The sequence below is a fragment of the Aristolochia californica genome, unplaced genomic scaffold (assembly GCF_029961685.1).
Source record: "Aristolochia californica isolate CCGP_79_NKW_82.1479 unplaced genomic scaffold, dmAriCali1.0.hap1 SCAF_10, whole genome shotgun sequence".
Classification (NCBI taxonomy): domain Eukaryota; kingdom Viridiplantae; phylum Streptophyta; class Magnoliopsida; order Piperales; family Aristolochiaceae; genus Aristolochia; species Aristolochia californica.
Window position 1 is genome coordinate 146,874 of NW_027181771.1, and position 13,089 is coordinate 159,962.

Genomic DNA, 13,089 nt, shown 5'->3' on the forward strand with positions numbered 1-13,089 from the left:
GGAAAGAATAAATGAGGGATGACTAAAGATAGAGCGGGTTGCTGGTATAAAAGAATAGTCTCATTTCGATTAGTAAGTACAAATATTTTAGATTTATTAGTTGGAAAAGAAACTTCATAACTTGGCCAACTAGTTTCGAATGGGTCTGGGACCCAATTTCACATAAATGGATCTTCAATTATTGAATGATCCTAAAAAGGAAATATGTACAATCATTGTTCTTGTTCTTTCATGTTTGTTGTCCATCAACTTGGTGGATCTGCATGTTCGTAAAATTGTTGGTTCACTAACAAGCCAGATACAAACTTGATGTATGAAACTCCTTTATCATCTGTATTGCCAAATAAATGCCCTGAATCACAAAATCTAATGCGCATGTCTCCCCTCAAACAAACACTTCTTATTATATTGATGTGTGGTGACCATTTTTGTGTGAACAGGTATCTCTTATGCAAATTTCTGGAGTTAGTTCTCAAGAAGTGACTTCTTCATTGCATAGGGTCATCGGAAGTATGCTTATCTTAGTGTCATTTTGTAGCACCATCTACTAGGAACCTGGAGAAGATGTGAACTAAACCATGTTAGTGCCTCTTGTCATGTATATTTATTTCAAGGTTAAAATGCTCTCGTATAGTCCTATTCTCTCCTGTAACTCTACATATCAGTTTCTTCATGAATAATTTGTTTGTATATACAAAGTATCAGGGCTTCGGTGAATGTTTTCTTACCCCATGTTCTAGTTTTGGTCTTTCTATTTTTGCTTGTCAAGAATCATGATTTTGTTATAATAACATGGTCAAGGCAGGTAAAACTGCATTGTCGAGGCCTTCGTTAAAATTGGAGGTAGTTCTTATTGTTGTGGCCGAAGGGCCTTTGTAAACTTTTCAACTTTAAATAGCAAAAGGGGTAGTAATAGCTTGGACTTACATAAGTGAAGTTGCTATTATTTAATTGGACTCTATGGTTCAACTTCACTTAAATCAATGTGCTATGAACAAAATGTACAACTGAAAATTAGATTTGATAAATATGTACAAAGACAAAGTGTTAAATTTAAATCTTATTCATTGACAAAATTAAAGGAAGACAATAACTAGAATTCTAAGAAACACATTGACTAAAATGACATGAGTAAGACATGCAAATAAATTCAACTAATTAGCAGGAAAGGACTTGTAGCAGATGAGCTCTTTCTCATTGATGAAAAAACTTTTTATTGATTTTTGAACAAGTTCAAATACACTTATATTTTTTAATAAGAGTTGTAATTCATAAAAAAAAAATTGATTTTCTTATGACACTAATTTTATCAAAACCACTATTTGTATATGATTAATACTTATTGATGTTTCCATTGATTGTGTCGACCTAGATTAGGGTTTTCCTACCCTAGTAAAGTAGAGGAAAAAAGACAATAAGTGCAAAAAGTGGATAAAATAACTACTTGATACTGTACTACTTTTTCAATAAAATCACTAGTTTTTAATTGAAGAGCATTGTTTTTATCATGGAAAGGATACTTGGAGAGTTTTTAATATTTACATGACCATACAAATTTACAACAGAATATATATGATTTGTTTGCATTTTTAGTAATTATCGAAGCATACAAGACCAAGAAAAACAATGATTCTTGAAGACAATAGTGGTAAGAATATGTTGTGATTTTGAAAGAAATAAAATGCAGAAATAATTTTTTTACAATTTTTAGTAATTACATAGGCTTGCAAACCAAGGAAGAAACAATGTTACTTAAAAAAATAGTGATTTTGAAAGAAAAGTACAGATTTAAAAATAAAAATAGTGAATTTGTAATAAAAAGAGTGATTTTAAAAGCAATGATTTGAAAAGTAATGTTTTGGAAAAAAAATAGTGATTTTAAAAGAACAAGAAGACTAAGTTTAGAAGTGACATTAATAATTTTCATAACAAGATAACTTAATCATGCCTAGGTCTTCTCTTCCCTATAGATAGGGGAGACCACTGGGTTGGTTTTATTAATGGGAACCCGACCCGACCCAACATGATCAAAAAATCTGGAGCTGGGTTTTAGATGTCACCCTGCCGGCTAAGGATGAGGAGATGAAAAGAACCCTATTGGGTTTCGGGTTGGGAACGGATTTCCTTGAATCCAACCTGCGCCAAACCCGATCCATTTTGTTTTATACCCGTAATGCCCTTTAAAATATATGAATGACATTGATTTTATGATACAATTGTGTAATTTTATAATTTTTTGAGAGCTATAAACTTGTTGAAGGATTTTTATGGTGTATTGAGATTTTTTAAATTTTATCTATAATTTTTGTAGGTTTATAGAGTTTTTAATAGGTCATTATCTTATGGGTTGGGCGGGGACGGGTCGGAGATTAATCAAGAATACGGGCTCGAGGTGGGGACATGGTTGAAGAATAGGGGAACTAGGTACGGACAAGATTGGTTTCCCAACTCCCTTCGAGTTTCCGACCCGACCCATGTCCACCACTCCCTATAGATGGAACTTGAAAAGAACAACACAATAGGACATCTTCAAATCACTATATCTATTAATTTATAAATTTTCTCTCACAAAATAATAAAATTTGGGAGAAAATAAAAGAAATAAAAACCTGAGAAAAAAATTTAATCATCAAAATTTTAAAGTATTACTAATTGTATTTTTTTTTATTTTCCACGTATATCCAAACAAGATAAATTATATTTCTCTTCCATTTTCGCTCTTATTTTCCATGGGCATCCAAACAAGAGAAAAGAATTTTTTTTTTCTTTTTTGTTTCTCTCCACAGCCTTAGTATTGAGCGTGACAATTTCAAATCTTTGTATTTTCCTTATGTAAAAAACACAAAAATACACCTCATGCAGTGATGGAGGGTTATATGGAGGGGTTTGACCGCTAATGGTCGTCGTTTGTTTCTTTTCATAAAAAAATGGTTGACTGATAAGGTTTTTATTTGTCGTTTGACATCCAAACATGGATATTGTACAGATACGAGATGGATTCACCTCTTCTGCAAACAACCATAACATCGGACAGCACTTTCGTAAATTCTCCATTATCATGGAGCTTCCTGTAGTTTCTGTCTCTCTTTACCCCGTTCTATCCTTGCTGGAAATGAATCTAATTATCTCACTCTTCTTACAATAAAAAAACGAGTACATTATCTCACCCGCTTTACATTTGGCAGATTGGACCTTAAAAGGGACCTTGAGTGCTGCTTAAAAGCAAAGAGTGCAGATATTTCCATCTACAAACTCCAAACTTCATGGAAATCACTCCAAGAAATCAGGTTGTAGACTTCGGGCGTTTGTTTCCTTAGCAGATTCTCAACCTCAGCTAATCTTCGGAGCTTAAAGCGTTCGACTTTAATCACAATGACATTTCTGGAATTATTCCTATCAGAATGGGAAATGTTAAACTCTGTGCCAGTACCTCTGTGGACCCTGTGCATCTCTTACACTTCCAGCATGCAGCAGTTTATGTGGGTGACAATAATTTTGTCTGGTACAATGCCTGTGTCGCTCATCTACTATTTTGTTGCTGTCGGCAACGCAATCTCCAAAATATAACCGAGTTTTAGGAAATCGAAGCATTACCGATTTTCGAAATGCTCATCCTGTAGCCATGAACAATGAGATTCTGAAAAGAGTCATATGTGGTAATTGATAAGGACCAAGGAAAAGCTTATTCGTCTCTCTGATATATTTAGCAATAATGTGTACTTTGTAATGGAGACGACAAAATAAAATAATGAATAAAAAAGGGGAATGGAGCAGAGAAGCGGAAGCAGAAGGGAGAAGCGATTCTTTTCTCACGACCAAGCCATTCCAAACTCTGGTCTGGACTCCGGAAGCGTCGACGACTCGGATTTCGGGGGAATGTCGCTCAACATAGGCATGAAACTTCATTATAATAATTCTCTTTTGTCTGTGTACCAATTTAACCCCATCTGCTTCTCATATTTTTTTCCGGCTTCAAATTAATGGCGCCTCCCCAGAAACTCAATCATGTATCAGAATTCAGAAGTCGGAACGACCTTCCCAGCTTTCACAGTCTCACTCCCTCAGACTTTAATGCTACAAACAGTAGTACTGCAGAAGACTGGTTTTTCTGATCCAAGTGTGACCATTATTATCGGCATCTTCTGTTTCTGTTGTACCCAAGACCAGACCGCTAACCATCAATCTGAATTCCAACCGTAGCCAGCTTTAATGGGTTTCCAGTTTAAGACGCAGTAATCCATGGCGCCTTCTTCAGTCGTCTTCACAGACATTAGAGGGAGTTCTGTGGACGAAGTCCCTGCTGTACTGGTACGTTTAAGAGGACCTGAGCCTGTTAGAACCAGGAGTGGGAGCGAGCCAGGTGGTATTTTGGCAGTTTCAGAGATCACCAAGGGTATTTGGGTAAAACTTTCTTTCGATTCAAAAAAGGCTCTTGCCTGCTAAGAGAGGGGGCTTCACTGAGGTGCTTCTCTTCCTTTGCATATATTTACTTCTTTATCTCCCCGCTTTTGCTGCTTTGTTCTCCCTGCTTCTTCGCTAGCATCTCTTTACTCTCCTCGAGCCTTCTTAATGGCGGACATAACCCATCCTCCCATGGAGCAGCTACAGGACCTCGAGTACTGCATAGATTCCAACCCTCCATGGGGTAATCAGTAATCTCACTTTCTTCTTCGTTTCCAGTTGTTTATTTTTTCTCCAGTTCACCTTTCTGTTACTCTCATGTTTTGGTTCATTCGAGAAAGAAATGCATCTAGAGAATTTATTATTATGGATTTTAAATGCCTTGAGAGGTAGAGGGTGCTGCCGCTAGAGCACCATGGTTGTGTTTTTTGTCTCGAACTGGTGAAGCAAACATAGGCAGAGCCTGGAAGTTCGACCTTTGCCTTTATTATAATTTTCTCTATATGTTCATTCCAGAGCCTTAGACTGATTCTTGGGTGTCTTTATACTATTCGGTCATTTGGAGCTTGACCTGCATACTTGTTTTCGTACAACTAGGGGAACAGTGGTTTAATACTAAACAACGGAATGATATAAAAATGAAATGGACGAGGTAAAGAATATGTGAAGGAGCGAATGGAATTGCATGGAACGAACTTCGGAATACAGTTATGATAGTGTTATGATTGACGGATCATACCAATTTACTGGGGGGGCTCGAGGTTCTACAGTTCTTCTTTAGTCCTTCCAACTTTAATAGTTCCTACAACAAAATTCTCTATCAAGTCATTACCTTATCAACAATTTGAGCAAAGGAATATCTAGTTTCCGTTAACTGGTTCAAGTTGTTCTGCTTATAATGTACAAATTAATTTGATTATCATTTTGACGGGCGATGTAGCCAACAATGAGTAGAGAACTTGCTTCTGAAGAGAAGAAATTGTACACAAATGTTTAGGAGAAAAAAGAAGTCCTGGTTCTGAGCTAACAGACCTTGAATGCCAATGCAAGCCCAAGCCTTTGTGTGGTTTTCTCTGCTTTCATACTAAATTCCACTCGTTACTTCTTTTGATATTTCCCCAGATCATTTTGTTTATCATTTTAGTTGTCCCTACTTGCTCTGAAATGATTTATTTGTTTTTCAACTTACACAAGCTCCACAAAGTCTTTGGGATGGAGCTCAGAGGCCTGTGCTATCCAAATAAAGGCACTGAGCATAACTACTTGCCATAATTTGGTCACTTATCTCTTGAATAGGAGTAACTTTTTTTTTGTTTTGGTCTTCAATCTGCTGTGGATTTTATCCTTTTCTTTTTCTTCTGAAACATCTAATAAAGTAGGATAGAGGGAATGAAACATAGAAATTTATCCTTCTTGCTGTTTTTTTACTTGAAATTGACTAAGATGCATGAAAAATCTCATCCTGCATGGCAGGTGATGATTTTGGTTGCTATGATTGCCGCACATCCTGCACTATGTGAATTCTTTGTTAGACTCTCTAGCTAACCACGGTATTTCTGGACAAAAGTTGAATGTAGGAATCTCCCTTCCCTCTTTGTTTTTGTTCTTCTTTCTTTAAAAGAATTCTCTGTTGCCACAAAAGAGTGAGTACACAAAATGTTTAGAGAATTTTTTGTTGTTCTTGATGATCTGCTATTTATTAATCACCTCTCCAATATTTCCCTCTTCTTCAACTCAGGTTTTCTCATTTTTATTGTCCAATCAGAGATTTCTCAGCACCTTCTCTTCACTTTTATTTGATGTTTAAACGTATGGAGCTATTTGCTCTCCTGATTACAGATGCATCCCCATGACTCCCATAATAGTAAAGTGAGCATCTTCTTGAGATATCACTTTCTTCTCCATAACTGTTTTAATATACTTGATTAGAGGTGTCATGTGAATCCTTAGTCTTCAGTTTACATTTTCAGCTCCTAGAAGTGAACCAGACTAATATCATTTGGGAGGAAATTCAACAGAAGTTATAACCTTGGGGAGGAGGACAAAGGCTAGGCTTTTGTGTCAAGCCAACCTCTTGGAAGATGTTGATGGACTTATATAGACTAATGGGTAACTGAGAGCTGCATTTGGAAAGGTGAATAAAACTATTGATCCATTAGCTGCAGTGGTGCAGTAAAACTATCCTCTTTCTTTAGAATAAAACTATATATCCTTCCGAAGGGTTGTGTGTGCGTATGTAGATGTAGACCATCAATCATTTGGAGATTCCTTAGCCACTGAATGTTCCTATATCAGATATTCCTGCTGATATGATATCTAAAATGCATTAGTTTTCTTATGTGGTTGTTGTCATTTACTCATGGGTTTCATTATTTTCCTATTGGTTTGGTACCTTAATTATGTAGTTTTCTCATGTGGCATTGTAATTACTTGTGTGTTCATTAAATACAACTCTTGCTTCTATGACTTATCCTGCTGCAGCTGAAACTATCTTGTTGGCATTTCAAAACTACATCTTGATGCTGGGAACAAGTGTTATGATTCCATCCTTGTTGGTTCCATCTATGGGTGGCAATGATGTAAGTGTTATGATGTTTATGTTTGTATGCTTCACCTTTTTAGTCCATTTTTCTTTCTCTAATCTCTTTTTTGTTATTGGTACGACATGTTGCAGGGTGACAAGATACGAGTCATACAAACCCTGTTATTTGTATCTGGCATTAACACATTTTTGCAGGCATTGTTTGGAACTCGATTACCAACAGTAGTCGGTGGCTCTTTTGCTTATGTGATACCCATTATCTATATCATAGGTGACTCATCCTTGCAGCGGATTTCTGATCCACATGAAGTAAGTCATCTAAAAAAGCCTTCACTGGCATTTTGATTAAAGGATTCTCCTGTATGCCTACAGTGGATGGCATGTTCAATTCATCGACAATTGATCTGATTTGCAGAGATTTGTACAAACCATGAGAGCAATTCAAGGGGCACTAATAGTAGCATCAAGTTTACAGATCATCCTTGGTTACAGCCAGCTGTGGGGAATAGTTTCAAGGTACTAAAAGATTAAGAGAAAAAAATGCTATTATGTACCCCTATCTGGAAAAATATCTGTAAGTTTTGCCTCGGTGTCATCATATAGGTTTTTCAGCCCTCTTAGTATGGCACCTGTGATCGGATTGGTTGGTTTGGGGTTATTCGAGCGTGGCTTTCCTGCGGTAATTTGCATCGTATATGTGGATTTTTAATAGGCAGTAGCCTGGTACACAGAAACTTATATAATTCTGTTGTTTAGGTGGGGAATTGTGTGGAAATTGGAATTCCAATGCTTCTGTTGGTCGTCGGACTGTCTCAAGTGTGTGCACTTTTCTATTCTCAGAATGCTAATTTCTGGTTGCAAACTCTTCGTCTATGTTTTCTGAATGAGACTGACAATGTTTGCAAATGCAGTTTTTGAAGCACATACGACCCTTCAGAGATATTCCCATCTTTGAACGCTTTCCAGTACTCATTTGTGTCACTTTCATCTGGGCATATTCCCATGTACTAACAGCAGCAGGTGCCTACAGGCACACACCCCTAAGGACACAACTGAACTGTCGAACAGATAGAGCTAATCTCATATCCTCTGCCCCATGGTAAGCTACAAAAAATTTCATGTCTCACTATTGTCTTTCACAAATATGGGGTTATCTGCATTGACCTTGAAATCTGATGGATTGGATATTTTTAGGTTAAAGTTCCCCTATCCTCTTCAATGGGGTGCACCAACATTTAGTGCTGGGCATACAATTGCTATGATGGCAGCAGTCCTGGTGTCCTTGATAGAGGTATCCATCTCGTTCACACTTTTTATTGTTCCTAAAACGAACATCTTACCTTTGGTTTGTAGTACTGCAGTCAACTGGTGCATATAAAGCTGCATCTAGGCTGGCAATCGCCACCCCTCCTCCTGCATATGTTTTGAGTCGAGGCATTGGCTGGCAGGTAAATGGTTTGAGCAAGCATAATGTTCTCTGTAAGTTCTTCGGGGCAGTGAAATTACAGTTCAAAATTGAGTTGCGAATTTTATCTTTATTTTTTGTTATATCTTATTTAACATTTTTGTTGCATCTGTTGTAGGGGATAGGGATACTGCTAGATGGCCTTTTTGGGACAGGAACTGGTTCCACTGTATCTGTGTCAGTTGATGGTTTCTAATGACTGGCATCAGCCTTCAGAATTCTTGTCTATTAAAATTGAAGTTACAGCCATTCTTTGTACTATGTACATTCTAAGAAATCTTGCTTTTAAATCTCAGGGAGAATGTGGGGCTTCTTGGATTAACTCGAGTTGGCAGTCGCAGAGTTGTTCAGATATCTGCTGGCTTCATGATTTTCTTTTCCATCTTAGGTTTCATTACAGCAACAGTTGAAATGAGTACTTCCATTATATCTTACCTGGCGTCCAACACCCTTTAACACTAGTTCTTGCAGGGAAGTTTGGAGCTCTATTTGCATCAATCCCCTTCCCCATTTTTGCTGCTCTATACTGTGTTCTTTTTGGCCTTGTGGGTATGCAAGTAATAGTTCTTTTTAGGTTGAATGTGCTGCCATTTTTTTTTTCTTTCTTGGCTTTTTTGACTTGGTTTTTCTTTGGTTGCTTTCTTCAGCATCTGTGGGGCTGTCCTGCCTCCAGTTTACAAACATGAATTCCATGAGAAACCTTTTCATTACAGGCCTTTCACTTTTTCTTGGAATCTCTATTCCACAGTTTTTTAATGAATTTCAGTCTTCTTCACATCATGGTCCAGTTCACACTCATGCAGGATGGGTCAGTGAACTCTCTACGTCTCATGCTTAATGTGTTGTGGCAAAGGCTCCTGTTATCAGCTGTTTTCTTTGTCCTAGAACTGGATACTGCCATAGATCTAACTTTTCTGTTTTTTGGGTGAATTTGGTGGTTTTGCAGTTCAATGGGTTCTTGAATACGATATTCTCATCCTCTGCAACAGTAGGATTGATCGTGGCAGTGTTGCTTGATAACACGTTGGAGGTTGAGAAGTCTAAGAAGGACAGGGGTATGCCTTGGTGGGTGAAGTTTAGAACATTCAGAGGGGACAACAGAAATGAGGAGTTCTATACCCTTCCATTCAATCTCAACAGATTCTTCCCCCCTACCTAGTTGTTTCGGCAGTTCCTTTTGCTTCCAATTTTTTGAAAAGAATGAGAGAGCATCTCAATCCAATGGAGGACAGAGCTGCTCTGCTTTCTTTTTTTGCAACGAAATCATCTGGCAAGCAGGTGAGCTGAGCTAGGTGAATCCTGACATGTTGCCCTTGGGATTGAGAAATTTTCGGTCACAAGGGAATGTTAATTGATTATCTTTTTTTGTATGGACTTTCTGACACTTACCTTTGCATCAGTTTTTTTGGTTCAGGTTCAGGTTTAATATTTAAATTGACTATTGATTTTCGGTCTGAATAATTTTTATAGGGGTTGTCATGTCCAAGGAGGTACTTCCATCGGTAAGGGAGGGTTCCCCTGTCCTTTCTCTTGCCTCATTTATGAGGCAACGCCCCCCCCCCCCCCCCCCCCCCCCCTGTTTCCCTCCCACTAGCAGAAGGGTAAGGCGGGAATGGAAGGACTTAACCCTTCATTTGCTCTTAAAAATTTTCAAATTTATCTCAACAAGCGTTGATAGAATAAAAAATCTAATTAAATTTTGATTGAAATTGCAATCATTTTCTAATTTGATAATTTTTTCAGATTCAAAAAAGAAATTTTGAATCAAAAATTTAAATTTCATGATCGTTTACTAGTGAATACAATTTTTTTCTCTCAGGGAAAATGTTGATCTATAGGGACAATACAAAAATAGAAGAGATCTAAGGGAAGGAGAGAAAAAAAGAATTCTAACTCTTGGGAGAGAGGAGAGAAAAACCAAGGGAGAGAAAAAAGTGTTAAGTTGTGAAGTTTAATCAATGTCTTATGTTGTTTTGGTACGAGGGTTGACCTTTGAGATAAGTTCGTCGTAGGGGTTGGAAGGGGGCGGAGAGCCCCTGTTAGATCCACGATATATTAACTGTTGTTTTATTAAAGGTAGTTTGGATATTTCATAATTGTAATCTGGTTCCCTTAGTTTTCTCTTTATATTTGGAGGCGTCGTTGTTAGGGTTTTATCACCCAAAGTATTATCATCAGAGCATCACCAGTTGCCGTTGAGAGAGGTTAAAAAAACTACATGTAAATGTGTGTGATTCTCTTGTAAACTATTTCATCTTTATAGTGGATTACTGCAACGGCGGAAGACAAGACGTAGTGTTTTTATTATTTGTTTTTTTTCTTCGTTGATTATTATTATAGTTCTCGTTAGTTTGAAATTAGGGCGTCTAATTCCTAACATGAAGAGGAAAAAAGATAGAGATATATAGACAAATTTGAGCCAAGAGAAAGATGATTGAAAACTCTACCTCGTGCTTTGACGTTATATTTATAATTATGTGAAGTTATTTACAATGACTACAATGCCCATAGGGCTACATGTTTTAAAAGTAAAAATGACATAAAAAAACATTCACTGGTTTGCATAATTACAACTTTATGTCATCTTTATGGAAATTTTCCTTATTTACTAGCCATGTTATGCCTACAAATGTGGGTGTCTCTTAACACTCCCCCTCAAACTAGTATTTGTAACTTCACTTGCAAATAATTTTGGCAAGAAACTTTGTGTGCTTAAAAAATAAACTTTAATTGCCTTGCTTTGACTCATTTTCTTCTTGTTTACATCTTGCTTGTAGTTTTCATCTTCTTTTCCTCTTGGATATTCTAGTCACATAAAATTTGATTACCATAACATATAAAAATTTTCATTATTGGTTACTTATTTAATGTACTTCTTATTCTAATTTTCCCCTTCAAACTAAGGATTTCTTTGTTTTTTACCAAAAGACCCAACTTGCACATCATAATAGTGAGAGAATAAAAATCACTCTTAGTTGTACAACAAAAATTCATATACTGGTCAAAATAGTCATAGTCTAAAACATACTCTACTCAATTTTAATGGCTGAAAAACAGTCCAACTTTAGGGCAAAACAAAGAGACTACTGATTTTTAAGGGTAACTCAAACACAAATCACCTCTTGAGTGTGCTCAAACTGGATGTTGAGCACACTCCTATCTTTTAGGTAGTGGGTCTATAAGCAATTTTGAAGTGATTTTATCAAACACAAATTAAAAAAAAAAAATGAGGAATTCAAGTGTGAATAAAAATATAGTAGTTCTCACACTTTAAATGGAAGGAGGCTCATAATGTAACTCTTCATACTTCCAATTAAGAAGGAGAATCTTTTAGATCAATTTGCAGAGAAAATATTTAAGAGATGATTTTTGGAATGGGAGAGGTTTTAGGACACTAAGATTTGGAATTTAGAACGAGCAAACAAGACTTTCTAATTCAATTTTTTTAGACTTAGTCAAAAAATTAAACTAAACTCATTATGAGAAATACTAAGGAAACTAATATAATGTGATATCAAACAAAATAAACTTTTAAGGAAAGAAAGATACTCAAGTTAGTAAAATCATGATTATATTTAAGAAACAAACAGGAAACTTAACCAACATTAGCAAATCAAAAAGTGTAGTAAAAAATTCGGCTTAGATTCGGATTTTCGCATGCAAGAAGATACCAGCATGACATTTGATTCTTCTAATATGGATATCTCTCTCCAGAAATATCAGATTGAGAAACGATTTATAGGGATAGAAAATAGACTCACATAGTTTTCTTTTGAGATATAATTTTCATTATAAATTCTTAGTCATATTGGTACAAACCGTTCAAAGAATTTAAGTTTTTCTGTTACGACACGAAATTTTTTTGTTACTTCAGATGTCGATTTCTCTTCATAGAAAAATCTAATTTCAATGATTCTTCTTAAGTTGGAAATTAAACTCAAAAATCTTTCCAATGGTATATATTTTGCTATAGGAAACATACGATAAGAGAGTAAAATATCTAATGAAAGACAGGAATTAGGAAATAAAAAGTTAAGGAAAAACGAGAAACTTTTTTTATACATCTAATTTATACATGTGGATGAAAAATAAAAAATAAAATTAAGTGATCAAAGTGTTACTTACGTTTTTAGCTATAAATAACATCTATTGAGAAAAATAAATTATATATTTGGGGATACGTTTTTTTCTGGATATCCCCTTTTTTGGGGCTTTTTAAAATCCATTGTTTTAAAGGCGCGTCCTTGTAAACGTCTCTCCATTTCCCCGTTATTAGGGTTTAAGCCTTGTGTGGTAGGCCGTCTCTCTATATATAGCGCCCTTCACCCACCCTTCTTCCCAGAGATATTAGGGTTTTGTATGCCGTTGCTTCTGTTTCCCTGTTAAGGTTCGGTCTCCGGGAACTTACGTTTACGTAGTTGTTTGTTCGTAAGAGAATGCTACCCTATGAGGAAGAAAGCCCTTGATAGGAAGTGCCGTCTGACATTCAAAAAGCAGCAGGTGGTAGCGTCGGTCTGGGCAGGGTCTTTTCGTTTCATTCTACTCAATCAATGGATTGATTGATTGAAGCGTAGGTGAGAGATCTTCTGCTCCTTTCTGGCGCTCCTCTGTCTGTTGGCGTGATTATTAACGGGTCTCTGAGGGTTTTTCACATCCAATCTTTTCATTTTACTTATCTTAG

General features: G+C 36.3%; 1 protein-coding gene and 1 non-coding gene across 2 annotated transcripts; both read left to right on the plus strand.

Moving 5' to 3' along the window:
• The first annotated feature begins 4,546 nt into the window (after window positions 1-4,546).
• Window positions 4,547-9,823, plus strand: LOC137939339 (nucleobase-ascorbate transporter 1-like). The gene is made up of 14 exons (XM_068784623.1): window positions 4,547-4,645; window positions 6,883-6,980; window positions 7,076-7,252; window positions 7,359-7,459; window positions 7,547-7,622; window positions 7,700-7,759; window positions 7,855-8,042; window positions 8,138-8,234; window positions 8,305-8,391; window positions 8,527-8,585; window positions 8,705-8,796; window positions 8,880-8,957; window positions 9,056-9,216; window positions 9,355-9,823. The coding sequence occupies exons 1-14, from the start codon at window positions 4,570-4,572 to the stop codon at window positions 9,565-9,567; spliced, it is 1,563 nt and encodes a 520-aa protein (XP_068640724.1). The 5' UTR covers window positions 4,547-4,569; the 3' UTR covers window positions 9,568-9,823.
• A 3,025-nt stretch (window positions 9,824-12,848) lies between these two features.
• LOC137943310 (small nucleolar RNA Z112) lies at window positions 12,849-13,054 on the plus strand. Its single transcript, XR_011110646.1, has one exon. It is a non-coding gene; the product is annotated as a small nucleolar RNA Z112 (small nucleolar RNA).
• Window positions 13,055-13,089: the final 35 nt, after the last annotated feature.